The 25,465-nt window shown below is 40.9% G+C and overlaps 1 protein-coding gene across 1 annotated transcript in view; it reads right to left on the bottom strand.

Annotated features, from left to right (window-relative positions):
* The window catches only part of Sntg2 (syntrophin gamma 2), a 248,453-nt gene that overhangs the window by 78,846 nt on the left and 144,142 nt on the right, over positions 1-25,465 (bottom strand). The window contains exon 9 of the mRNA XM_045143508.1: positions 13,913-14,040. Within this exon, the coding sequence (XP_044999443.1) occupies positions 13,913-14,040 (128 nt within the window). The remainder of the gene's footprint in view (positions 1-13,912; positions 14,041-25,465) is intronic.

Below are 25,465 nucleotides of genomic sequence, written 5' to 3'. Positions count from 1 at the left end.
CTCTTGCTTCTCCTCTATTTCCATCCTTACTTAACTCCTTCCTTTCACTGTGTTGACATATATGCTAAATAATTTTAACTATTTCTTAGCACATTCTATGGTAGTTTTGCCATTTTCAGTCTCATGGTCATTGATGTACTCTTAGGCTGAATTTGAGTTTAAGTGCATTTCTGTATCTTGCATGGATTCATGGTTCATCTTTCATGATGCTGTGGCTGCTACAACAGTTGTTTTTCTCTTTACTTAGGTGGTGGTGGCTATTGATTGAGCTTTCAAGAGTACACAGTGCGACAAGAAGGTCCTTTCTCCTCTCTCCCACCAAAAATGGAAAAAAATCCGAATCAACCAATGTGCAAATCACAGCACAGGAACACAAGGAACAAAAACAAGAAGGCAGCTTAATTTCTCTCGAAGGTCCTAACTCCTCACTACTGAATATAAAGATAGTGAAATAAGTTCAATACCTGATGAAGTTTTCTGATAAAAACAATCAAAGACCTGAAAGAGGATACAAAACAAAGAGATGAATTTACACCAGGACTTGGAGAGGAAAATTAGCATATAAAGGCAAAACTCATCATAAAAAGGTAAGAAACTATGGAAGCACTATGGATGAAAAAGTCAGTAGCATGAAAGAAAAACTCAGCAAGGAAACATATTTCAAAAAAAAAAAAAAACATTTAGAAATGAAAAACTCAATGAGTTAAATAAAAACCTCGTGAAAAGAGACTCAACCAAACAGAAGAATAAGAATCAGGATGGAGGACATGGCTGAGAGAATCAAATGCCAGTAAAAAGGCAGTGGAAGACCACTATGTTTATGAATTTAGGAGATAATCAAGACACCAGACATAAGAATCCTCAGGGCAGAAGAAGGAGCTGACCATGCCTCAGTTCAGAGAGATTTGTTCAACCATGTTTATAGATGCTCAATTCATAATAGCTAAGAACTGGAATCAACCCAGATGTCCATCATTAGATGAATGGATAACCAAGATGTGGTATATCTACACAATGTAATTCTACACAGCAGTAAGGAAAAATGGCACAATGAAATTTATAGAAAAATGGGCAAACTTGGAACAGATCATTCTCAGTGAACTCATCCAATCATAGAAAGACGATCATCATATGCTCTCACTCATCTGTGGCTCCTAACCTGGATCAGCTCGAGATGCTGACCTACCTAATAGGCATCTAGAGGACCAGACAACAGGGAGGGTGGGACTGAAGGGGAGGGTAATAGGGGGCACAAAATTGGACCTAAATAGAACTGATACCATAAAATCCTATATCCTGAGAGACAGACTAACGGTTGAGCCTTCATCAGGTTCTCAGAGAAAACACCTGAATCAAAGGGCCCTGGAGAGGTATGATGAAGACTAATCTTAATTTTCTCCTGTCTCTCTTTTTCTCTTTTATATTACCTATCTTTTTTTCCTCTGTTCATTTTTTTTATATTTTTATTGGCAACTTTTATACTTACAGATAACAAACCATGGTATCTCCCTCCCCTCCCCTCCCCCACCTTCTCCTTCATAGCTCTGCTCTCCATCCTATCCCCCCCCTCCATTAATCTCTCTTTTAATTTAATGTCATCATCTTTTTCTCCTACTACCTATCTTTTTCTTCCTTCTTTTCACTTGGCTCTGGCCTGTAACACCCAGTACCAGGATGCAGTTAACATCCACAGTGAACTGTTAATCAGAAAGACCTACAAGTTTTCCCAAAAGAAGACAGAATTCTGTCAGAGTACTTGATGACCCAACAAAGGTTAATAGTAAGACCCTACTGCTAAAGATACCATATGTTGTTGGTATGGAACATGGAGAGACCTGGCAGGAATCTGGAAGAAAGCCAGTGCCCAGTTAGCTCGTCTACTGACAGAAGGTGCTACATGAGCTACTAGGGGAAAATGGCCAACATTTGTTTCCAAGCAGCTCGTGGTCTAAGCTACTCAGCAGCAAACAACTTGATGTGATGCTCACCCAAGCGCAATAGTGGCATACAGCCATGTTGGGTAACCAAATGCTTTTGGACTGGCTGGCAGATCCACTCTGTGAAACGGAACCCACTGCTGGAACTGGAAAACAAGTAAGAATCATATCCAAATAATGAGTTTGCTCTCCAGTATCAAGCTCCCACCATTCTTGGGCTACAAGAAGGCCTACACCTATCAAATTCTCTCTAAACTGGGACTTCCGGTCAAGATGGTGACCTCCTGTATGCGTTGCAAATACCGGGGACAGAAAGGCAAGACATTAAGGGTTTTCTGGGTCTTGTCAGTGGGAGGGCACAGAGGGGGGGAAAACAGGGAATTGCAGATCCCCTTGCTGGTGGGTAGCACACCCCTGCTACTAAATAGCCGCCACCCCCACCCCGCCACCACTGCTGCCGTGCTCTGATTGTGTGCCAATTGATCCCTGCATGCGGAAGCTTAAACTACTCTGCCCACTTGCCCACATTACTGCTCCTGCCACTACATGTTCAGCAATGCCCAGTCCCACAGCAACTGCCACACAAGCCCAGACCGTGTCTCTCTCTTGTGCCAGCTCAGGTGCCATCCCTTACCTGTCTGCCGAGCCAGCCATCCCCATTCTCCTGTGGCGGGGGAGCCCAGATTGTTTCCAGGTCCCAGTGTTCCCAGCCAAAATTTGGGCTGCTTCAGGGCTTGGTACCTCAGTGTCCCTCTAAGCTCAAACGCAGGCAGCTTTGGCACATTACCACTTGAGAATTCAGGCAACTTTGGTGCCCCTCTCAAGCAGTAAATAGGAGGCTTTGGCAAGTGGGAGCCAAAGCCCAGGCTGCTTGGAAACTGCCCCAGGGTGCCTCAGATTCCCATTGTGCTAGAGGCCAGGCTGATCCACCCACCTACATGCCCATACTCTGTCATGGGCAGACCACAGCACCAAAGAAATAGCATGAACAATCAAATGCAAGAAAATCCAGTTAGATCACTGAGTCCTACAAGGAATACGTCTAACCAAAACATAGAAGAGTCATTAGGATCAGAACATCAAATTGAAGCTATGAGCAATGAAACCCTGACCAACCTGCTGCTAGAACTTGCAGGAAAGCAACAAAGGATCGATAATCATGTGGATGCTACCATCACTAAGCTAGAATAAATTGATAAGAGATTAGAAGAAGTTCAAAGAGAGATCCTACTTATCAAGGGAATGATCCATCAAGAGGATATTACAATCATAAATAGAGGTATTTAGAATTCCAAATATAATATGACCAGAAAAGAACTTCTGTTTAACATACAATTAAGATGTTAAAAATACAAAGCAAATTGTTTCTTAACCAGGTCATGAAAAAGCTGTGAACTAGATGGACATTATTACTCTATGAAGTTATTTATCAAAACAGCAGCATAGGGCTGGAGAGATGGCTTAGCGGTTAAGCACTTGCCTGTGAAGCCTAAGGACCCCAGTTCGAGGCTCGATTCTCCAGAACCCATGTTAGCCAGATATACAAGGGGGTGCATGCATCTGGAGTTCATTTGCAGTTGCTGGAAGCCCTGGCACGCCCATTCTCTCTCTTTCTATCTACCTCTTTCTCTCTCTGTTACTCTCAAATAAATAAATAAAAATGAACAAAAAAATCAAAAAACAACATCATAAATTAAACATCATATGGGGGTTAGAGAGATAGCTTATTAAGTGTGGTGGTTTGAAAACAAAATGTCCCCCATAGCGTCAAGTGTTTATAAGTAAGCCTCCAACTTAGTCCCAACTGCTGGAACCTGTAGAAGGGACAGCCTTGCTGAAGGAAGTGTGTCACTAGGGACAGACCTTGAGGTTAATGAGTCTATCAGACTGGATGTACAGAGTCAGCTTGTTGTTGCTGTTCTCTCTGTGCTGTGGATGTGTGATGAAGTGATCCAAGTGCCTCTGCCATGTTGATGCTTCCCTTCAAAACTACAAGCCCAAAACAAATCCTTTCGTTTCATAAGCTCTTCTGGTCAGGTGTTTAGTCCCAGCAATGATAACGTACTTACAACAGTGAGTAAAAATACTTGGTGTGCAATAGGATACCTAGAACCAAAGTGAAACCAGACGCTGGCTTCTTTTATCCCAGTCCTACAGTGAGATGAGCTGTGGAGTGATAGAATTCCCAGAACTTACCATCCAGCTAACCTGTCATATGCAGTTTTGAACAACAATACCCTTGCTTAAAAAAATACATACATACATACATACATATGTATAAAATCATACAAAGATAAAATAATGACATATGGAAAGAAAGAGTTATTGACAGAAACCCTGATGATAGGCTTTAACTTAATAATGTATGAAAAAAGCTGATATTTAATTGGTTTATTATGATGAAAGTATATTAACAAGCTATGTTCACACAGACCCAAGTGTGGGTTACTGCCCTCATCCTCTGGGGTCTTTCTGAGGCTCTGTGTTCTCAGTATTTAGGCTGCCCACAACGTCCTCCCCCTGCTCACAGATGGAACCTGGTCTCACCGCTCTAGTCAGGGCATCTGCTTCAGCTCCTCAGAATTTTGCTCAAGTTCTAGGTCATTGTGGGGGCTGAAATTCAGAGCATCTAAAATATAACATACTCCTGAGAGTCTCATTGAATTTTAAAGATCAGCAGTGACAGGTTGCTTTGAGTTTCCAAAGGAGAAGCTGAGCCATGCTCTAGAAATTCTTTTCCAATCAAGAAGTCAAAAATTGACACTATAAGTTTTTATGAAAACCCCACTCCTTCTAGTGTTTCCTATAGTTAGTCAGGAAGGTTTTAATTCCAAAAGGAAATTTGGGAACAGAGTTTCATAGTGAAGGAGATGAATTAATTTCTTTTCTTCACTAAGGGAAATAAGTGTGTTCTAGTAAAGATGAAAATACATATTTAAATTACTGAAATGTCAAGCACCAAATTTGGTATATAGGTCTGACCTCAAGAGGAATGAGTCTGAGAAACTTGGGCTCTGTGGACTTGGAACTGGCCAGATGATTGCAGCCCTCTGCTCCCTTCTCACTGGGCCTCCTGTCAGCCAAGCTTTCCATAGCTGTGGCTCCATGGGCTCCTGTCCTGTCTCTTTTTCCCAGATACACCATCCACACCGAACTGTCTGCCTGAGACAACCATCTGTCAGTGAAAATGCCATCAGTAAACACACTTTGGTAGTCTTTACTAAGCCTCCTGTGCCTCAGACAGGATATCAGACAGATATTATCCAATCTTCAGTCCAGGCCCTCAGCATCTTGAAGTCTTCCAGTCTTCCTCTCATACTGTGCTGTGAAATTCCAGTCATTAGAAAATCCAACCTTGAGGACCAAAGATTCCCTAACTGCCTTCAAAGTATACACATCAGAAGAAGAGAACTCAAAGTGAAAAAGCAATGTTTTCAATAAGTTGTAGAGTTTTAAAATATATAGTCAATCTAATATATTCGACTTTACCACATTTAACCAAAAATTCCTGCACCAGCAAATCATGTCAAACAATCATCATTATAGCCTTGTTTGGGGATTCCACTGCATCTCTTGCCTTTGTCTCTTGCTATAGTTTGATAGTAACTATAAGGAACAGAGCTTACTATATTGATGTCTCCCTGCTCTGGAGGATGAAGAGTGTACATGAGTTCAACATGCCCATGGTTGAAGTTAAGAGCCTTTACTAGGAAAAATTGGAGAAAAGTATATTTCTCATAATCTGAAACATCAAAATGTTTTTCACATATCATATTTCAAAATTCTCTCTATGGAGTATTATTTGTAATCATAGGCTAGAGAAAAGTTCTCATTTTATTTTTCTAATCACCCACTGACATATACAAATATCCTATATTAAAAATTAGCCAACAGGGCCATTTGCCTTCAGGAAGCATGCTCTATGTAGCAGTTTATTGAAGAGTCATTATTAGTGAGGTGTGTAGAGCACAAATGAAGTGTTCACTTGAGACAGATAAACATCTAGCATGTCCAGATGAAGAATGAATTTCTCCTTTGTGCCACCAACACCAAGTCTGCACTCTTCAGTCTTATTAAGCCTCCCAGAGACCAGGGTTTATTTTCCTAATCTTCAGAGGATTCAGGTTTCAGAAATACATGTGAAGCCCAGGGATGAAACCACTTGCCTAATATACACAAGGCCCTGGGTTCACTCCTCAGAACCACTACAACAACAACATGTGAGATATAAACTCAGATGCAACCTGTAAGAATCAGCAGCTAGATCTCCTATGGGGCAAAGGACTGGGAAAATGCTCACAGGATTTGCTGATGCTTTGTAAAATTATTATGTAAAGTATATTTGTGCCTCAGAGAATAAAACTGATTGAACCTGATTAAAGAGATTGTTGTAGGCATCTTCACATTGCTGAAATGAACATCCAAACCAGACACAGTTTAAGGAAGGAAAGGGTTTATTTTAAGCTTACAGACCCAGGGGAAATTCCATCTATCATGGAAAAAGCTGGCTTCCATTTATAAATCTAAGCATGGAGAGAAACTACCAGCAGCCAGAAATCACCAAAATAAAAGCAACAAGTAGGATATCTGCTGAGCTCAATTCTCTCTACATGTCTTTGGCCTGGGGTTCAGGTCCACCCCCAGTGACACCTCCTCCAGCCAGGTGGCTGGAGACCCAAGTTACAAGCTTTACTAAAACACCTGAATCTGAGTGTATGGGGGACATACATTCAAACTTCCACAGAAACCAAAGATGATTGGAAACCTGCCATACCACATTTGAACTCTCATCTTAATTGTAATTCCTGCCTTAGTTTCCCCAAACTGCTGAGCCACAGGCTTATACTCACACAGGACTATTGATCTTGCATGAACATATGACCCCAGGAAGTGTGACAGGAGACCAGAGGTAGCTTAGCAGTGGGGACCTCAAGGCATGTCCTGAATCTCGGCCATGGTCAATAACATGCTTTTGGAGACACACCTGTATGCTCCATGTTCTTGGGAGGGGAGATGCTCGAGATTATGGGGCGCAGGGTCACCCATGACCTAGTCCACAGCCCTTACTCTTCCTGTGCATGAATCTTTCCTACCCTCAAAATCCCTGACAGAGTAGACACTCGGTTCCTGCTGAGAAAAACAAATGTGGTTTTTATATGTCTCTATTCCTAGAGCTATGTCATTATTACTAGAAGAGATTTTGTGCATTTTTTTGGTTTTTAAGGACAAATTCTGAGTTAAGTGCATTGGCCATAATAAGCACATACATGGGGTTGAGGAGATAGCTCAATCAGCCAAAGTTTACTATGCAAACATGGGGACTTAAGTTCAGATCCTTAAGATTCATTTAAGGGCTGGGAATGGTAGGAAGCACCTGTAATCCCAGTGCTTTAAAGGCAGAAACTGGCAGGCCCATTGAAGCAAGCTGGCTATGCTAGCCAAATCCATGTGCTCTGGGTTCCGGGAGAGACCCTGTCTCAATAAAAATGATGGGAACTAATAGGGGAAGGCATCTGATGTTAACCTCTGGCCTCCACATGCATGTGGACACATGCACAACCACACACACATGCATAACCACACATATATGAACATGCATGAATACCACATACACATACTTATGCAAAAAAATACCCTAAAACATGCAAGACCCAAAGATGACAGGGTTTCTCTTTATTAAACAAATCTACACTTATTAGAAATGCAGCCAGGGTTATTACATGGAAAAGGATATTCATGCATTCAGACAGACAGCAGGACTGTTCTTCTAGGCAACAAGGTTAGGGCTGCCAAAGGCAAGTGGTTGACCCTTGATCAGCATCCCACATTCATGAACAAAAACTACACTTTAAGAGTTTACTTCATACACTGTATGAAGTTATTCTCAAAAAATTAAAAATGTGATAAATTTAGAATAAAGAAACATATTATCTTTCTATAAAAAATAAAATCACATTCTAAAAGGTTATGAAGCCAGTTGAGTCCAATGGATGGATGTGGGAGCAGAGTTTGGTACCAGAGATGGGGTATAAGTTTATGTCAGTCAAATTTCTTATCTTTCAGCTTTCATAACTTACTGGCTTCCTAATTTTTAAGTTTATTATTTTATAATATGTCTCACTGAAAGTCTCCGTTCCACTGTGACTTCTAGCAGCAAATGTGGTCAGGAAGTATTTCCTGATGGATTAAATATTCATCACCAAATAAGCAGCTTGTTTAAGGGGGCTCTGCACATGTAGGGATGGCCATTGCTGAGGCACAGAGTGGCGTAGCTACAGTTTACCCAGCCTCAGTGCTAAAGATTTCCAGCCTCTGCATATATATCAAGAGAAAAAAAATGTTCTCATTATTTGTATTTTCTGCTTCATCTAGATATCTGGTGGAGAGCAGTCTACAATGATTTCTTAGTTCACGTAGTGCTTAAATTCTGTTCTACAATCCTGATCGATGTTTTTTGGATAGTACGTTACAGAAAAGAATGGAAATAAAAATGTGCAAAAGAGTCTTTTTGTGTGTGATAGTCCATTCCTGCAATCCCAGCACTGAAAGGCAGAGACAAGAGAATCAGGAGTTCAAGGCCATCCTTGGTTACATAGTGAATTTGAGGGAAGTCAGGACTACATGAAACCCTGTCTCAAAAAAGAAAATGAATAAAACATCCTAATGAATAAATGAACAAAACATCCTAAGAGAGTTCAAAGCACAAGAATACAACATTTTATACCTCTTTCCTCTTATTTCTACAATTTTTTATTATCACTTCCAGTTTTATTGGCAATTTTTATACATGTATATAATGTACTTGGGTCATAATCCTCTTCTATTATCAAACAGGTCAATAATGTGCCAAGAATTCTTAAGCTTTCAAACAAAACAACACTCATTCACTTTATATTTTGTTGTCAATATTTAAATTTAAATATTAAAAATCTGGGAGAAAGAAGAAAAGATATTTTATATACATGATTAACAATTGCATTTACAATAAACAGCAAGAGAACCAGCTGGCATTTATTCTTCCTCCTCTGTGAGGGACAGTGGAAATTCTGCAATCATAGTAATGGTTTTGTCTTCACAATAACCCCATGAAGAAGTCTTACTACTGAGAAGACGAAATTGAGGCTTATATAGACTCTCACTCTTCCAAGCTGAGCCATAAGCCAGAAATAGCAAAGGACAGTTTGCCACACACATACGTATAATCAGAAACACAGCAGGGTCCTCTTACTTCAGCCCTCAGCTACTGACAGTTAAGATGCTGGACTTAGCGACTCTCTAAGAGCTCTTTTTACTGAACCTCTCAGGCTGCTGTTTGCAAAGCCCATTCTTTCCCACCTCACAATTCATCTGAACTTAGCTCTATTTGGGGCTTGGTATCACCCTTCCAGCTACAGTGGGACACAGCTCCAGGAGTATGACTATTCTCTGTCACTTTACCTTCGCCTTCTGGGACAGGGCTGCTATGACAGATTGAAAAGCTGTAGGAAAAAAATCACACTGCTTGTGTGCAGTAACCTGCAGGACCTCTGAAGCAGGTCTTGTCTAAGGAAAGGTAAAATTTCTATGCACAAGAGCTGTTCTGCCAGTAGAATCTTCACATTCTTAGACACAGCCATATCTAAGATACACACAAAGTAGAATGTGTCCATACACTGTCACCCGAGGACTCTCCTCCTAGCTCCTCACCAGGCACATTCAAGTAACTCTGCAGAGGAGGAATCTGGGAGGTTATCCCTGGGGAAGATGTTATCTCCATGGGTAACAACTTAACACTTAAGACCCCAACGGGGCCATCCCCAAGCAGTTCCCACATGTGCAGACAGAATGAAAAGGCAGCAACCCAGAAGAGCATCATCAGAACCTGACATCACTCTTGGGATCACCTCTGGTGTGGTATTTCACATGCCACATGTGAGACACACAGCTGCTGTTATCAGACACCCAGCCTGTGGTACTTTGTCATAGCATCCCAAAGGGTCCAGACTGTATCCAAGGAGCCTGATCAAGCCCTGAGGTCACTTCACACTCTCTATGTGGGGATTATCCATCAGTGCCTCTAGAATCTTCTCCATGTGCTCTCTCAGCCTAGGGCCTCCTGACCTGATATTATTAATCTCCCTGGATAAGAATCAGTGCCTGGGTCCATTCGGTTTAAAACTATGAAAAGCCCATCCCTTTGTTTCATTGCTTTGTTGCAGACATGTAAAGGCTGGTAAACTGAGGACAAAGGTTCAAGATAAAATGACTTTGCCTGTAGCAGTGAGCTCAGTAGTGAGTCAGGAGCCTCTGCAGCTAGCCGAGATGAAAGATGTGTAAGCAGAGTGGGCAGCTGGGAGCATCTCTCAGAAGGTAGGCATATTAAGTTTCTTTCATCTATTGTGATTTGATTCTTCTGGCTTTAAAACTTCATATTATTTATTTTCATTTCAGATCTTGAGAGCCTATTAAATCTCTACATACAAAGGAAGGGAGAATCAACTTAGCATTCAGTTCAAATGGAAGCCTTGTGATGAGTTTATCTTGCTCAGTTAAGAAGAAGTGATCTTTGTGTCTAAAAAATGAGGTTTCAATATCTATCAGCACACAGGGTACTCATCCCTCACAGCCAAGAATAATAATCTCCATTGATAGAAAGGAAATATTCTACCTTGAGAAACTGACACTGGGTGCAGAAGGAGTCAGAGGGGATAGGGAGAAATAGTAGACATGACACACAGACAAAGGTAGGGTGGCTGGGGTAGATGGAGGTGCAAATAGTGATAGCCCCTGCCCAAGAATGATTCTGGACTTCTGTTGTTGAAAGCTGCTGCTCTGTCTTCAGAATTGGGAAGGGATCCTGCTGTGCTCCCAATTACAGCTCCTGAGGTACATGCACTCAGTAGAATTATATAAAAGTGGTCACTAGATAAGGTGAGTCCATTAGTCTCCGCGGCTTTCCCAGGACATCTGGTTCATTCAAGTGCTCACCACAGCTGGAGCACCGTGGGTATTAGGAATACAGGTAAAATGTCACCTTTGCTTCCCATCCACTTTCCACTTACAAAATGAGGTTTTTGGAACATTTAAAGATACACTGCATTGAGAAAGAAACATGACATTTACCTGCTGCTAGCAAGGCTGTGCTATCCACTGATAATGATTTCTCCCTTTTCCAGGTAGACAGGCATCCTCCACTGACAGCATAGAACCAGACCAAAGGAAATCAGGAGAAAAACCAAGATGCTTTCCCACTATGAAGACACCCTACACATCCATAAGGTGACATGTGAAGATACCATGTCCCTAGGAAAGTTCTGGCCTGATTCTTCCCTCTTCCCACTTCTATCCTCAAGAATAAATACCTCACTAGATGATGATCACAGTGTTCCAGTCTTGAAAACTGCCCATGACACCTGACCATCACTGATATCACTCACAACGGCCTTAAATCCCAAGCAGACTCATTATCCTACTGACATGAGCAATTTGCAGGGTGCTGTCCCTGAGGCCAGCAGGTCATGAGCCACTATCCAAAGCTCAAGAGCACCAAACACTGGAAAGCTATAATTGCCTTATACTTCAAATAGAGGAGCTTTTTTTGTTAAACATTTGGAATGAATTAAAAACTGATCAAAGCATTTACTAGGATAATTTTGACTTGTATCTGCAATGTACCTATCTCTGTTGTGACCTTAAAGCCCATATGGACCTTCAGAGACTCTTCTTAAATAAGATGAGCTCTTAAAAAAACAGAATAGAATACATTTATTATTGACAAAAAATTAGCCAGACTAACAGCAAGAAAAAAGACTTAGATAAGAAAAATCAGAAATGAACAAGGAGGCATTGTAATTGCTCCACAGACACACAAAGGATCACATGGGGTGAACAATTTTATAGTAACTGGTTGGAGGTGCTGGAAGGAATAGATATAGTCTCAGAAAGATATGTCCAATCAAGACTGAGTCATGAAGAAATAGAAAATCTTAGTGAATCAATTAGGTAGCTGAACAAACAGTGAAGATGCTTATCTAAGAAAGTTTTAGGACATGGTGGCATTACGATTGAGTTCTATAAACGTTTATAAAAAGGAACTAATGGTAACCTTTTTCAAACTCTTCCAAAATGTTAGATACTTCCAAAGTCATTCTACAAGGCCATCATTATTCTTTTTCTGACTCTAAAGCCAGGCTAAGAGCCACAATAAAAGAATACGATATTACAATGAGCATAGATCCAAAGATCCCCTGCAGAGCATTAGCAAAATAAATGCAGCACTGTATTAAAAGAACCATTAATCATAACATAGTTTAGTTTGTCCTTAAGATGCAAGGATGGCTCAATCCTGCCAAACCATAAATATGATGTTCTACGTTGAGAGAAAGAATGATAAATTTGTATCAACTTCAATGGATGAAGAAAAATCTGAAAAAAATTCAATATCATCTCATGATAAAAAAATTCTCAACAAATTGTACATAGGATGTATCTTAGCATAATCAAGGCCATTTATAAAAAAAAACACAGCAAACATCATACTCAGTGAAGAAAAGCTGAATGTTTCCTCAAAGATAGAAAATAAGACAAGGATGCCCACTCTCACTAACTCTGTTCAACATAGTACTAGAAGTACTACAAAAACAACTGGTCAAAAAAGAAGAAAATTATATAAATAGGAAGGGAAGAAATGAAATTTTCCCTGCTGGTGACATGTTCTTAAACACATAAAACACTGGAAAGACTATTCACATACACATAACCTGTTAGAATTGACAGGTGAATTCAGTACAGCTAGTGTATACAAAATTAACACATATAAATTAATAGTGTTTATGAACACTAGCAACAGACTACACAAAAAGAAATTAAGAATCCCATTTATAACATCATAAAACAATAAAATAGGAGTAAATTTAACTAAGGTACTGAAAGACCTGATGATATGGACAGAAATTAAGAACTGCAGGAAAGTAAAGATGATACAAATCAATGGCTTGATATTGGATTTTATGGGTTAGAAAAATTAATGTTATTAAATCTTCACACTACACAAAATAATCACAAAATTCTATATCATTTTCACAAAATAGAAAACACAACTATAACATTCATGTCAAAACACAAAATCACTCTAATAGAAAAAAGTATCTTGAACTAACTACCCTAATTACATCACATATTGCATGTATATGTATATAATCTTGAAGTATCATAAGGTATCCCAAAAATATATAATTATTACATATTAATAAAAAAGAACCATGCAAACATATACTACAGGGTCACACTACTCACCACATGGCACAATCATATGTCTGTACACATTTCACAAAGGAAAAGGCTCAATTTACCAACAAGATACTTATTCTCTGGCTGACTGGAGCTGTGGACAAGGTGCTGTCCTCTAACCTGGCCTGTCTCAAGACTGGAGCGAAGAGCTCTAAAGACTCACTCCTCTTGGATGTCTGTGAGAATTAGGCTGCATTCTTGGCTCCCATAGCTTTCTCAAGCAGATGCACTACTGATACATGAGCCTTCACAGATATATTTTGAAATGACTTCATTAACAAGGCTCCAAAATCACCAGCCTTTATACAACACAGGAACTGGCCTAACTTTCTCATTTTATTAATGACAAAAATGAGACTCACTAAGTTTAAATGGCATTTCCATGACCATTTATAATTTGGACAAGAATTTGAATCTAATTCTATAAATATTTATAGCTGAAAATAGAATTTTGTCTTCTAAGAACTAAGAGCACTCATAGTGGTTCTTGCCAGGGGAGACCAGTTCTGGTAAGAAATCAGCCACTTCTACTGCCTGGTCTTCTTTCCCCCTTGGGTTTACTCCTTCCTAAAAGTTACTCTTCAGAGACTGCCTGCACCAACCCATTGTACCATTCACCAGTGGATTCTGAAGCAGCAGATGGACTTTTGGAGTTGGCACAATGCTGGGTCCACCAGTTTTCCCCTCTTCCATTGATGATCACGCACCTGAGCTTTTCTATTCCTCCTTTGTATCGGGAGATCCGAGCCATAGACAGAGGAACTGACAAGGTGTCTAGCCAGCGCTTCTCATACTTTGGTTCATCAGCTATGGGCGAGGAAGGTGATGATGGAGCCTGCACAGAATAAACAGGAGTCATTCATCACAGAATTAGTCAGAATGCTGTATGCTGTGAAGGTCTATGGATGGCTGTCCCAAAAAATTCAGACTAACACAGTTCAACTGATGAAAACACATGAGATAACTTCTCAAAGGTCCAGAAGGGAGGCAGCATTCTTGTCATCAAAATAAAGATGATGATGATGATTATCTTTGCTACAACTCGTCTGTATTTAACAACATATTGCACAAAAAGGAGAAAAGCTAAAGGGGAGAGGAGTAGAGAAATTGGAATTTGGAAATGAATCTTACAGCCATGATATAGGGCTACTACTGTGAAAACAATGGGAAGAGAGGGGCCAAGCCCATGTGAAATGCCAGTGAAGACCAAGTCTGGGCCCAAGTCACACTACACAATGCAATGTTGATAACACTCTAGTTGGATATAGATTCCAGGTCTTCTCCTTGGCCAGTGGTATTAACCTTACTGTCTCTTTTGTAGATCCAAAAGAGAATGAAGCCCAGGGAATGGGGAATGAGTCACTCCTTAGTGGCTACAGTGAGGAAAGAAGTCAGAGACAGTGCAGATATTCTTAAGAGTACTCCACCTGCTCCAACTCACAGTGACTCAGATGTTGGATTCTAAGCCAGAAGAATTCTGTTAGTCTTTGTGGTGGCTTGATTCAGGTGTCTTCTATAAACTTGGGTATTCTGAATGCTAGGTCCCTAGCTGGTGGCAACTTGGGAATTAATGTCTCCTGAAGGTAGAGCATTGTTGGGGGCAGGCTTATGGATGTTACTTCCAGTGTACCTTTGCCGGTGTTAGGCACACTCTGCTCTTGCTGCTGTCCACCTATGTTGGCCATGGGGTGATGTCTACCCTCTGCTCATGTCACCATTTTGCCCTGACATCATGGAGCTTCCTCTCAAGTCCGTAAGCCAAACTAAACTCTGTTTACCCACAAACTGCTCTTGGTCAGGTATTTTCTGCCAGCAATGCGAACCTGACTGCAATCTTATTCTAGGTCTTAAGGGAGAAGCAGTGAGCTGTGTGAGTTGTCTGCTCTGGAGCTCCTGCTCAATATGAAATAGGTACAGAACCCTTTCCCCAGACAAGGCACCCCATGTGGCATGACTCCTACAGCCTTGATCATGAATACTTCACATGGGTATAACTCCTACATCCCAAAATCTTATGTACGACTCTTGTAGCTCTAGGAACAGGTCTCATGCAGGAATAAGACTAACAACTCCCCAGTCAGTCTCTCATGGAAGATCAACATGGATGTGATTTTCCAGCCCTAGGAATGGATACCTCACAGCTTTTCTAGCCCTAAGCTTGGCGTCCCACATAAATATGACTCTCCCAGCTCTATGAATGGATCTCATGTAGGAATGTGACTGACTAGTTCCTGTCAATCTCTCATTGAAGGTCCTCACAGATGTTATTCTCTAACCTTAATGTGAGTCTTATATGGATACAACTCCTCCAGCCACAGGAATAAAGTCCTCATGTAGGTGACACCCCCAGATATGGGCATGAGCACCTCACACAGTTATTATTCTCCCAGCCTCAGGCATGGAACCCCACATGGATGGCCTGCATCTTTAGGCAGGTACCTCATTTGCATTCATACATGTCGTCAGGGCACTCAGAAGCTTTGCCTCCGAACACAGGTGAAATGTTCTCACAGTTTATCTACTTGGTGCCACAGTTGCTTTTCTGCGTACTGTTGACTTAAAAAAAAAAAAAAGCCTTTCTTTCGCAGTTTCTGCCAACAGCAAGTGAATTGCAATTAAGAGATTAATTTCTAGGCCAATGTTAGGAATGCTGGGTCTCATGTTTCTTTGTTAGACATTTTGAAATATGTGAGGTCTCTCCCCTTTTTGCCCTGAGGGACACCAGTTCCTCATGACCCTAAAGGGATGACCACAGATTTTCCTCAAGGTCATGGCCTTCAGTCTCCTTCAAAGGAACTGCAAGGGCCATTTGTCTAACAGAGAAGATGAACATTGACTCATTTAATGTCCTTATAATAAAGGTTAAAAGAATTATGGGATCAGCCACAAATTGGATAAAAAGTAAAATGATCAGGACTTTGAATCCAAGTAAAGAGGGCAGAAAGCCAGATAAGCCCCTTAACTGTCAGCACAAGACATCTCTGATGAGAAAGGAGGAGTTCAGATTACAGCCAAGGTCCCCAGAGTGAGACTTACGGGGAATGGGCATGCACCCTTATCCAGGATTGATGGTCTGTCTGCACTGCCCATTTTAGAGTCACTGTAGAGTGAGAACAAGTCTACTTTCACATTGTTTACCTTCTAGGGTGGGAATGTCCATGGCCACTCTAGGTGACATCCTGTAGCACGTGAGAGATAAGGGGCTTTCTCCATTGGCCACAGGTGTTCAGGAAAAGACCTGCCCCTGAGGGGTACACTGGGAACCTCAACCAGGAGCTTCACCAGTGAGACCTGATTTAGGTGAGGACACCTGGCCCATCTGCTGGGGCCCAAGACTTGATATGAGTCCTCGGGGCTGTGAAGAACAAACAAATGCTCTGATGATGAAGGAAGGCCAGCAATCTGACCAGAGGACAGGGTGTGAGATGATAGAATGTCTCATTCTCTGGTCCATACATACATGTGTGGGTATTTTGAGTAGGCCATGGATCTGAGCTGTGGGATGTCTCATGGTAAACTCTGATGTGACACCTACTTCCTTGGAGGTTCACTCGTGAACCTGATTACCACACAGCAAAGTAGCTCCAGCAATTGTGACAACTCTGTGGAGAGATCACAGCAGGGCTGGGCTCCCTGAAGAAGGGCAGTCTCTGAATGACTCCTGGGGATCAGAAGCACTGAGCAGACAGGAGCATCCCTAGGCCTTCCCCAACCTGCAGGTTTTTTGTTTTTTTTGTTTTTTTTTTTACTTGGGCAAGTATATCTGTGTTCATATAAGGGCACACATGTGTGGGTATGCACACACATGTGTGTGATATATTTGTGTGAGGAGGCTAGAGGTTGGTCTCAGGCATCCTCCTATGCTTTCAGGCAGGGTCTCTCACTGAACTTCTAGGTCATTAATTGGGCTACTGTAGCTAGTCAACAAGGCTCAGGGATCTATCTCTACCTTCCCAGTGCTGAGTGGCAAATGTATGCTGCCATGTATGGCATTTTACTAGGGTGCTTGGAGTCAGAACTCAGTCCTAATCCTTGAACCATTTCCCCATCCCAACTTGCTGATTCTTGAATGAAATAATAACTGTGTAAGGATAAGATGAGCAGAATGTGGTGCAAACACAAAATGTAAGTCACAATAGCCTGAATTATAATAATTATGAAGGAAAAATAATTGGATTTATCATCTTGCCTTGATCCCTCAGTATCACCAGAGGGACCCTGCTGGGCTTCCCGTTCTGTTCTCAATCAGCCACTGTGTTTTGATAATGATCTTGCCATACAGAAATGAGTTTTCCTGGTGAAAATAAGAATGTGCTGAAGAGAACAGTAACTGTTGAAAATGTGCTTCACTTAGCACATATGGATTGACTAAAATATTTTAGTTTCTTCTAGTCATAAAAGCCAAGCACAGATTGTAACTGTGCTGCTGCTGCTGCTGAAACTTTAAGCTAAATTCCATAATGTCTTGTGTCCAACTGCAGCAGGCAGAACTAGCCCCTGGGTATTAAATGGCATTGGTCCTGTTGCTCAGAGCCTTGTTGACAAAAGCATGCCATTTATCCTGAGACCATAGCTTCTATAATCTGTGGTGGGACCTTTGTCCTAACACAGAAGGAGAATGCTGACACCTGTAAATCATATCAGAAGATGTGATTGCATAGGGACTCCAGTGGCATTCCGTCCCAGTAATGAGAAAGATTACTAATATGGTGCCTAAGATGCCACTGCTCTACCTCCTCAGCTAGATGTCTTCAGATTAAACTGCTTCTCCACTCCAACAATGAGGGTATGGCAAAGTCATCCAGCCTGAATGCTAGCATCTATATTTGCTCCTGAACCCTTGGCAGCTTGTCCTGGGTATGCTGTGAGCTAGTTAGCTTCTTTTCCCTGTGGCTGGGGGAATCCACATGAAGTCTTCTGTTTCTCTCCTGTCACCTCAGACAGGTCACTTTTATTTTTTTATTTTTATTTTTTAATTTTTATTGACATTTTTCATGATTATAAAATATATCCCATGGTAATTCCCTCCCTCCCCACCCCCACACTTTCCCGTTTGAAATTCCATTCTCCATCATATTACCTCCCCATTACAATCATTGTAATTACATATATACAATATCAACCTATTAAGTATCCTCCTCCCTTCCTTTCTCCACCCTTTATGTCTCCTTTTCAACTTACTGGCCTCTGCTACTAAGTATTTTCATTCTCACGCAGAAGCCCAGTCATCTGTAGCTAGGATCCACATATGAGAGAGAACATGGCGCTTGGCTTTCTGGGCCTGGGTTACCTGACTTAGTATAATACTTTCCAGGTCCATCCATTTTTCTGCAAATTTCATAACTTCATTTTTCTTTACCACTGAGTAGAACTCCATTGTATAAATGTACCACATCTTCATTATCCACTCATCTGTTGAGGGACATCTAGGCTGGTTCCATTTCCCAGTTATTATAAATTGAGCAGCAATAAACATGGTTGAGCATGTACTTCTAAGGAAATGAGATGAGTCCTTTGGATATATGCCTAGGAGCGCTATAGCTGGGTCATATGGTAAATCAATCTCTAGCTGTTTTAGGAACCTCCACACTGTTTTCCACAATGGCTGGACCAGATTGCATTCCCACCAGCAGTGAAGAAGGGTTCCTTTTTTTCTACATCCCTGCCAACATTTATGATCATTTGTTTTCATGATGGTGGCCAATCTGACAGGAGTGAGATGGAATCTCAATGTAGTTTTAATCTGCATTTCCCTGATGACTAGTGACGTAGAACAATTTTTTAGATGCTTATATGCCATTCGTATTTCTTCCTTTGAGAACTCTCTATTTAGCTCCATAGCCCATTTTTTGATTGGCTTGTTTGGTTCCTTATTATTTAACTTTTTGAGTTCTTTGTATATCCTAGATATTAATCCTCTATCAGATATATAGCTGGCGAAGATTTTTTCCCATTCTGTAGGTTGCCTCTTTGCTTTTTTCACTGAGTCCTTTGCAGTGCAAAATCTTTGTAATTTCATTAGGTCCCAGTGGTTAATCTGTGGTTTTATTGCCTGAGCAATTGGGGTTGTATTCAGAAAGTCTTTGCCAAGACCAATATGTTGAAGGGTTTCCCCTACTTTTTCCTGTAGCAGTTTCAAAGTTTCTGGTCTGATGTTAAGGTCTTTAATCCATTTGGACTTAATTCTTGTGCATGGTGAGAGAGAAGAATCTATTTTCATCCTTCTGCAGATATTTATCCAGTTTTCAAAACACCATTTGCTGAAGAGGCTGTCTCTTCTCCAATGAGTGTTTTTGGCATTTTTATCAAATATCAGGTGGCTATAGCTACTTGGGCTTACATCTGGGTCCTCTATTCTGTTCCACTGATCTACATGTCTGTTTTTGTGCCAGTACCATGCTGTTTTTGTTACTATGGCTCTGTAGTATAGGTTAAAATCAGGTATGGTGATACCACCAGCCTCTTTTTTGTTGCTCAGTATTGTTTTAGATATTCGAGGTTTTTTGTGATTCCAAATGAATTTTTGGATTGTTTTTTCTATTTCCATGAAGAAAGCCTTTGGAATTTTGATAGGGATTGCATTACATGTGTAGATTGCTCTAGGTAAGATTGCCATTTTCACGATATTGATTCTTCCAAGCCAGGAACAAGGGATGTTTCTCCACTTTCTAGTGTCTTCTGCAATTTCTCGCTTGAGTGTTTTAAAGTTCTCATTGTATAGATTCTTTACTTCCTTGGTTAGGTTTATTCCAAGGTATTTTATTTTTTTTTGATGCAATTGTGAATGGAAGTGATTCTCTGATTTCATCCTCTGTGTGTTTGTTGATAGCATATATGAAGGCTACTGATTTCTGTGTACTTATTTTGTATCCTGCTACATTGCTGTAGGTTTTGATCAGCTCTAACAGCTTGCTAGTAGAGTCTTTAGGGTCCTTTATGTATAGAATCATGTCATCTGCAAATAATGATAACTTGATTTCTTCCTTTCCAATTTGTATCCCTTTTATGTGTGTCTCTTGCCTTATTGCTATGGCTAAGACTTCCAAAACTATATTAAATAGAAGTGGGGACAGTGGACACCCTTGTCTTGTTCCTGATTTTAGTGGAAAAGCTTCCAGTTTTTCCCCATTTAGTAATATGTTGGCTGTAGGCTTGTCATAAATAGCCTTTATTATATTGAGATATGTTCCTTCTATTCCCAGTCTCTGTAGGACTTTTATCATGAAGGGATGTTGGATTTTGTCAAATGCTTTCTCTGCATCTAATGAGATGATCATGTGATTTTTGTCCTTCAACCTGTTTATGTAATGTATTACATTTATAGATTTGCGTATGTTGAACCATCCCTGCATCTCTGGGATAAAGCCTACTTGGTCAGGGTGAATGATCTTTTTGATATACTCTTGTATTCTGTTTGCCAATATTTTGTTGAGAATTTTTGCATCTATGTTCATGAGGGAGATTGGTCTGTAATTTTCTTTTTTTGTTCTATCTTTGCCTGGTTTTGGTATCAGGGTGATGCTGGCCTCATAGAAGGAGTTTGGTAGAATTCCTTCTTTTTCTATTTCCTGGAAAAGCTGAAGAAGCAATGGTGTTAGCTCTTCCTTAAAAGTCTGGTAAAATTCAGCAGTGAATCCATCCGGGCCTGGACTTTTTTTAGTTGGGAGATTATTGATAACTGTTCGGATCTCCATGTTTGTTATAGGTCTATTTAAGTGATTAATCTCATTTTGATTTAATTTAGGTAGGTCATATAGATCAAGGAAATCATCCATTTCTTTCAGATTTTCATACTTTGTGGAGTATATGCTTTTGTAGTATGTCCCAATGATTTTTTGAATTTCTCTGGAATCTGTTGTGATGTTGCCTTGTTCATCTCTGATTTTATTAATTTGTGTCTCTTCTCTCTTTCTTTTGGTCAGATTTGCTAAGGGTTTATCAATCTTGTTTATCCTTTCAAAGAACCAACTCTTTGTTTCATTAATTCTTTGGATTGTTCTTTTTGTTTCTATTTCATTAATTTCTGCCCTAATCTTTATTATTTCTTCCCGTCTACTAATTTTTGGTTTGCCTTGTTCTTCTTTTTCCAAGGCTTTAAGGCGAAGCATTAGGTCATTTACTTGCGACCTTTCTAATTTCTTAATATAGGCACTTAAGGCTATAAATTTACCTCTTAGAACTGCCTTCATTATGTCCCAGAGATTTTGGTATGTTGTGTTCTCATTATCATTTGACTCTATAAATTTTTTGATTTCCTTTTTGATTTCTTCATTGACCCACTCATCATTTAGTAGTGTATTGTTTAGTTTCCATGATTTTGTGTATGCTCTATAGCCTTTCTTGCTACTGATTTGTAGTTTAATTCCATTGTGGTCAGATAGAATGCAAGGAATTATTTCAATTTTCCTGAATTTGTTACGATTTGCTTTGTGTCCTATTATATGGTCTATTTTAGAGAATGTTCCATGTGCTGCTGAAAAGAATGTATATTCTGCAGCCTTTGGATGAAATGTCCTGTATATATCTGTTAGGTCCATTCCTTCTATGACCTCATTTAGTCCAGATGCCTCTCTGTTTATTCTTTCCCTGGATGACCTGTCAATTGATGAGAGTGGGGTGTTAAAGTCACCCACCACCACCGTGTTTGGTGTTATCTGTGACCTTAGTTCTAATAGTGTTTGTTTGACGAATTTGGGAGCCCCCATGTTAGGTGCATATATGTTTAGGATTGTAATGTCCTCCTGTTGGAGTGTGCCCTTAATCAATATAAAGTGACCTTCCTTATCTTTCTTGACTAACGTCGGACTAAAGTCTACCCTGTCTGATATTAGGATAGCAACCCCTGCTTGTTTTCTAGGCCCATTTGCTTGAAACGCCGTCTTCCAACCTTTCACCCTAAGATAATGTCTATCCTTTGTAGAAAGGTGTGTTTCTTGGAGACAACAAATTGTAGGATCCTGCTTTTTAACCCAGTCTGCAAATCTATGTCTTTTCGTTGGGGCATTGAGACCGTTGATATTAAGAGATATTATTGAAAGGTGTGTATTTATGTTTGCCATTTGTGTGTGTGTGTGTGTGTGTGTGTGTGTGTGTGTGTGTGTGTTACTGGTTCTATCTGTGCTCTCTTCTGTTAACTGGTATTTGAGTATAGCTTGTTTTTTCTAGGTTCCTTATATGTGTGCTTTTCCTTTTGTTCAGCATGGAGGATTCTATCAAGTATTTTCTGTAGAGCTGGTTTTGTCTTCAAATACTCCTTTAACCTGCTTTTGTCATGGAATGTCTTTATTTCTCCATCTATTTGAATGGATAACTTTGCAGGATAAAGTAACCTTGGTTGACAGTTGTTATCTTTCAGAACTTGGAATATATCACTCCAAGCCCTTCTGGCTTTAAAAGTTTGTGTTGAATAATCTGCTGTAATCCTGATGGGCTTGCTTTTGTAGGTAACTTGATTTTTCTCTCTAACTGCTTTCAATATTTTTTCTTTGCTGTGTGTGTTTGGAAGTTTGATTATAATATGGCAAGGAGAGGTTCTTTCTGGGTTTTGTCTGGCTGGGGTTCTAAAGGCTTCCTGTATCTGTATTGGCACCTCTTTCCCAATTTGGGGGAAATTTTCCTCTATGATTTTGTTGAAGATGCCTACTATGCCTCTGGAGTGGAGTTCTTCTCCTTCTACTATGCCCTGAATTCTTATATTGGATCTTTTCATAGTGTCCCGAATATCTTGAAATTCCCACTCGTACTTTTCTATAAGTTTGTCTTTCTCTTTGTTGGACTGCATTAGGTCTGTCACCTGATCTTCTAGCTTAGATATTCTGTCCTCTCCCTCATCCATCCTACTGGTGAGATTTTCTACAGAGTTTTTTATTTCATTAACTGTGTTCTTCATTGCTAGTAATTCTGACTGGTTTTTTCTTTATTATTTCTATTTCCCTATTTATGTCTTGTATTGCCTTCTTTATTTCATTAAATTGGTGTCCTGCCTCTTCTTTGATTCCTTTGATTTCCTCTTTGATTTCTTCCTTGATTGTTTTCATGTGTTCTTTGACCTCTTTGAACATATTTATAATTATTCTTTTGAACTCTTTCTCAGGCATTTCCTCTAACTCTTTCTCTCTGGAGGACATTTCTGATGCATTAATACTTTTAGGTGGATTTATATCATCTTGCTTTTTAGTGTTTCTTGTGTTATAATGTATATATTTTTGCATCTTGGATTAAGATAATGCTTGGATTTTCTAGCTAGCTGTGTATTCTTAGCTGTATCAATTGATTTGATGTAATATATTTTCAGGGTAGGATCTTAAGGTATTAGGTGTGGCTCTTAAGACTCTCAGAGTATCTACAAAGATGTTCTTAGGGGTTGAGATTCCCTGCTATAGGAGTATTCAAGCACGCTGAGTGGAATAAAATACAGGTAGATTCTAAAATTTAACTAAACACTGTACACATTCAATCAAAAACAGCCCCGAGTATGTATGCAAGAGTAGTTATTATAATGACCAGATCTTCTATCAACAAAGAGGTTTAGATTTCTGGTCTGTTGAGGGATCCAAGTCAGCTTGTGACCAAGTGAGACCCTTCCCTGGTGCAATCCCAGTTACCTTGGGTGATTTTGGTCTCATTCAAGTTGCTGCCTGGGTCGTCGGGCTGCTGTTCTGATTTCAGGAGCTGGGCACTTGCTTTTCCTACGGGGCAAACCGAGCCGCTGCTGCTGCCTCTGCTGCTCCCATAGCTGCCACCACCAGAGCCACCACCACTGCTGAAGCTGCCGCTGCCGTGACCACTGCCGCTGCTCCCCCCGAAGCCGCTGCTGCGGGATCTGCCGCTGCTGCCGCTCCTGGGTCCGCTGCTGCTGGGGCCGCTGGTACCGGTGCTGGAGCCGCTGAAGTTGCTGCCGAACTCTGCTCCTGCTTGGGTCCCGCTGTCAGCCCAAGTTGGCGTGGCCGGGTCCCGGGCCGCTGCTGTGTTCGCTGGAGCTGGGCTCAGGCGGTGGGGGAGGGGAGGGAGCTGTGGCTGCTCTGGTTGTCTCGCTGTTCCACGTGTTCTTCTACCTCGCCGTCTTCTCCTCCGCTGCTCGCTGCCGCTCTCCCCTCACGTTTCCCGAGTTGCGGAGAGCGCGGTGTGAGGGGAAAATCCCGCACCTGGCTTTTCCTGCGGCTCGAGCTGGTCTGGCGGCTTTCTGCTGCGCCGCGGCTGCGGCGTTTGGCCGAGCTGCCTGAGCCGCTGGAGCCGCTTTTCCCGCCTGTGCGGGCTCTGGATGCCCTATAACTCTTCTACTTCTCTGCTGCCGCCTCAATTTCCTATACACCTCACTTTTTAGTAAAAGCGTGTATTTTGCTGAGTTTTTTTTGGTCTTCTTCCCCTCTAGGCTGCTTTGGCGTGGTACCTACGCCGCCATCTTAACCGGAAGTCCAGACAGGTCACTTTTACTGCTATTTTTCCTGACAGAGGTCAGCTGACTCTGAACCCTGCACCCTTCTCTTTTCCCTCCCAGGGTAGCGGGATGGCATGCTATGCTTTTTGTGTCACTAGCACTGCCCACACACCAGGCAGGTGCTGTACTATGACCTTCCCTTTGGCTAGGGTTCCCTGTCATCAACCATCAGGAGGCTGAAGCCTGAAAGCAAGTGCCTTGCTTCATGCAGGTTAATAGACTTTCTATGCCACAGCTTGATTTTTTTTCCTGCTGCCACATGTCATTTCAAACTTGTGCTGGGCAGGTGGGATATTGTTAGCTGTGTAATCATATTTTCATGACCAACAATGTTTAATATAGACTGGAGAACTTCACTGTGTGTATAAATCGCATGGACAATTTTTCAAAAATAAGTCCCCAGGACTCTGTAACTCACAATATATAGATGTTGGATGTGCCCTGGACTCTGCATTAAGTACCCCTGGGCACTGAAGCTGAAATGCCCGTCAGCACTTTGGAGTGTTGCTCTGGCAAATAGAACCTTCTGTTCTTCCTACACCTTGCTCTCTTACAAGAGAGAGGTTTATTTTCAACTTCTCATACCTGTGTGCCACTTAAGCATTATTCAACATATAATATGAATATAATTTCATAAACAAAACACTCCAATTTTCAGTTATTCAAAAATGCAATGCTTAACAATATTTAAAATAGGAGCTTTATCTCAGACCGAAGCATCAAGGAGTCTGTACCACCTGACTGTGTCCAGGTGCCATCAAACACACTCAGTACTCCCTGATTAAGCTCCACAGCTACTTTTGTTCTGGCGTATGTGTGTACA

This window comes from Jaculus jaculus, chromosome 2, assembly GCF_020740685.1.
Source record: "Jaculus jaculus isolate mJacJac1 chromosome 2, mJacJac1.mat.Y.cur, whole genome shotgun sequence".
Lineage (NCBI taxonomy): Eukaryota > Metazoa > Chordata > Mammalia > Rodentia > Dipodidae > Jaculus > Jaculus jaculus.
Note: the sequence above shows the minus strand (reverse complement) of the source record. Positions and strands in the feature narration are given on the sequence as shown.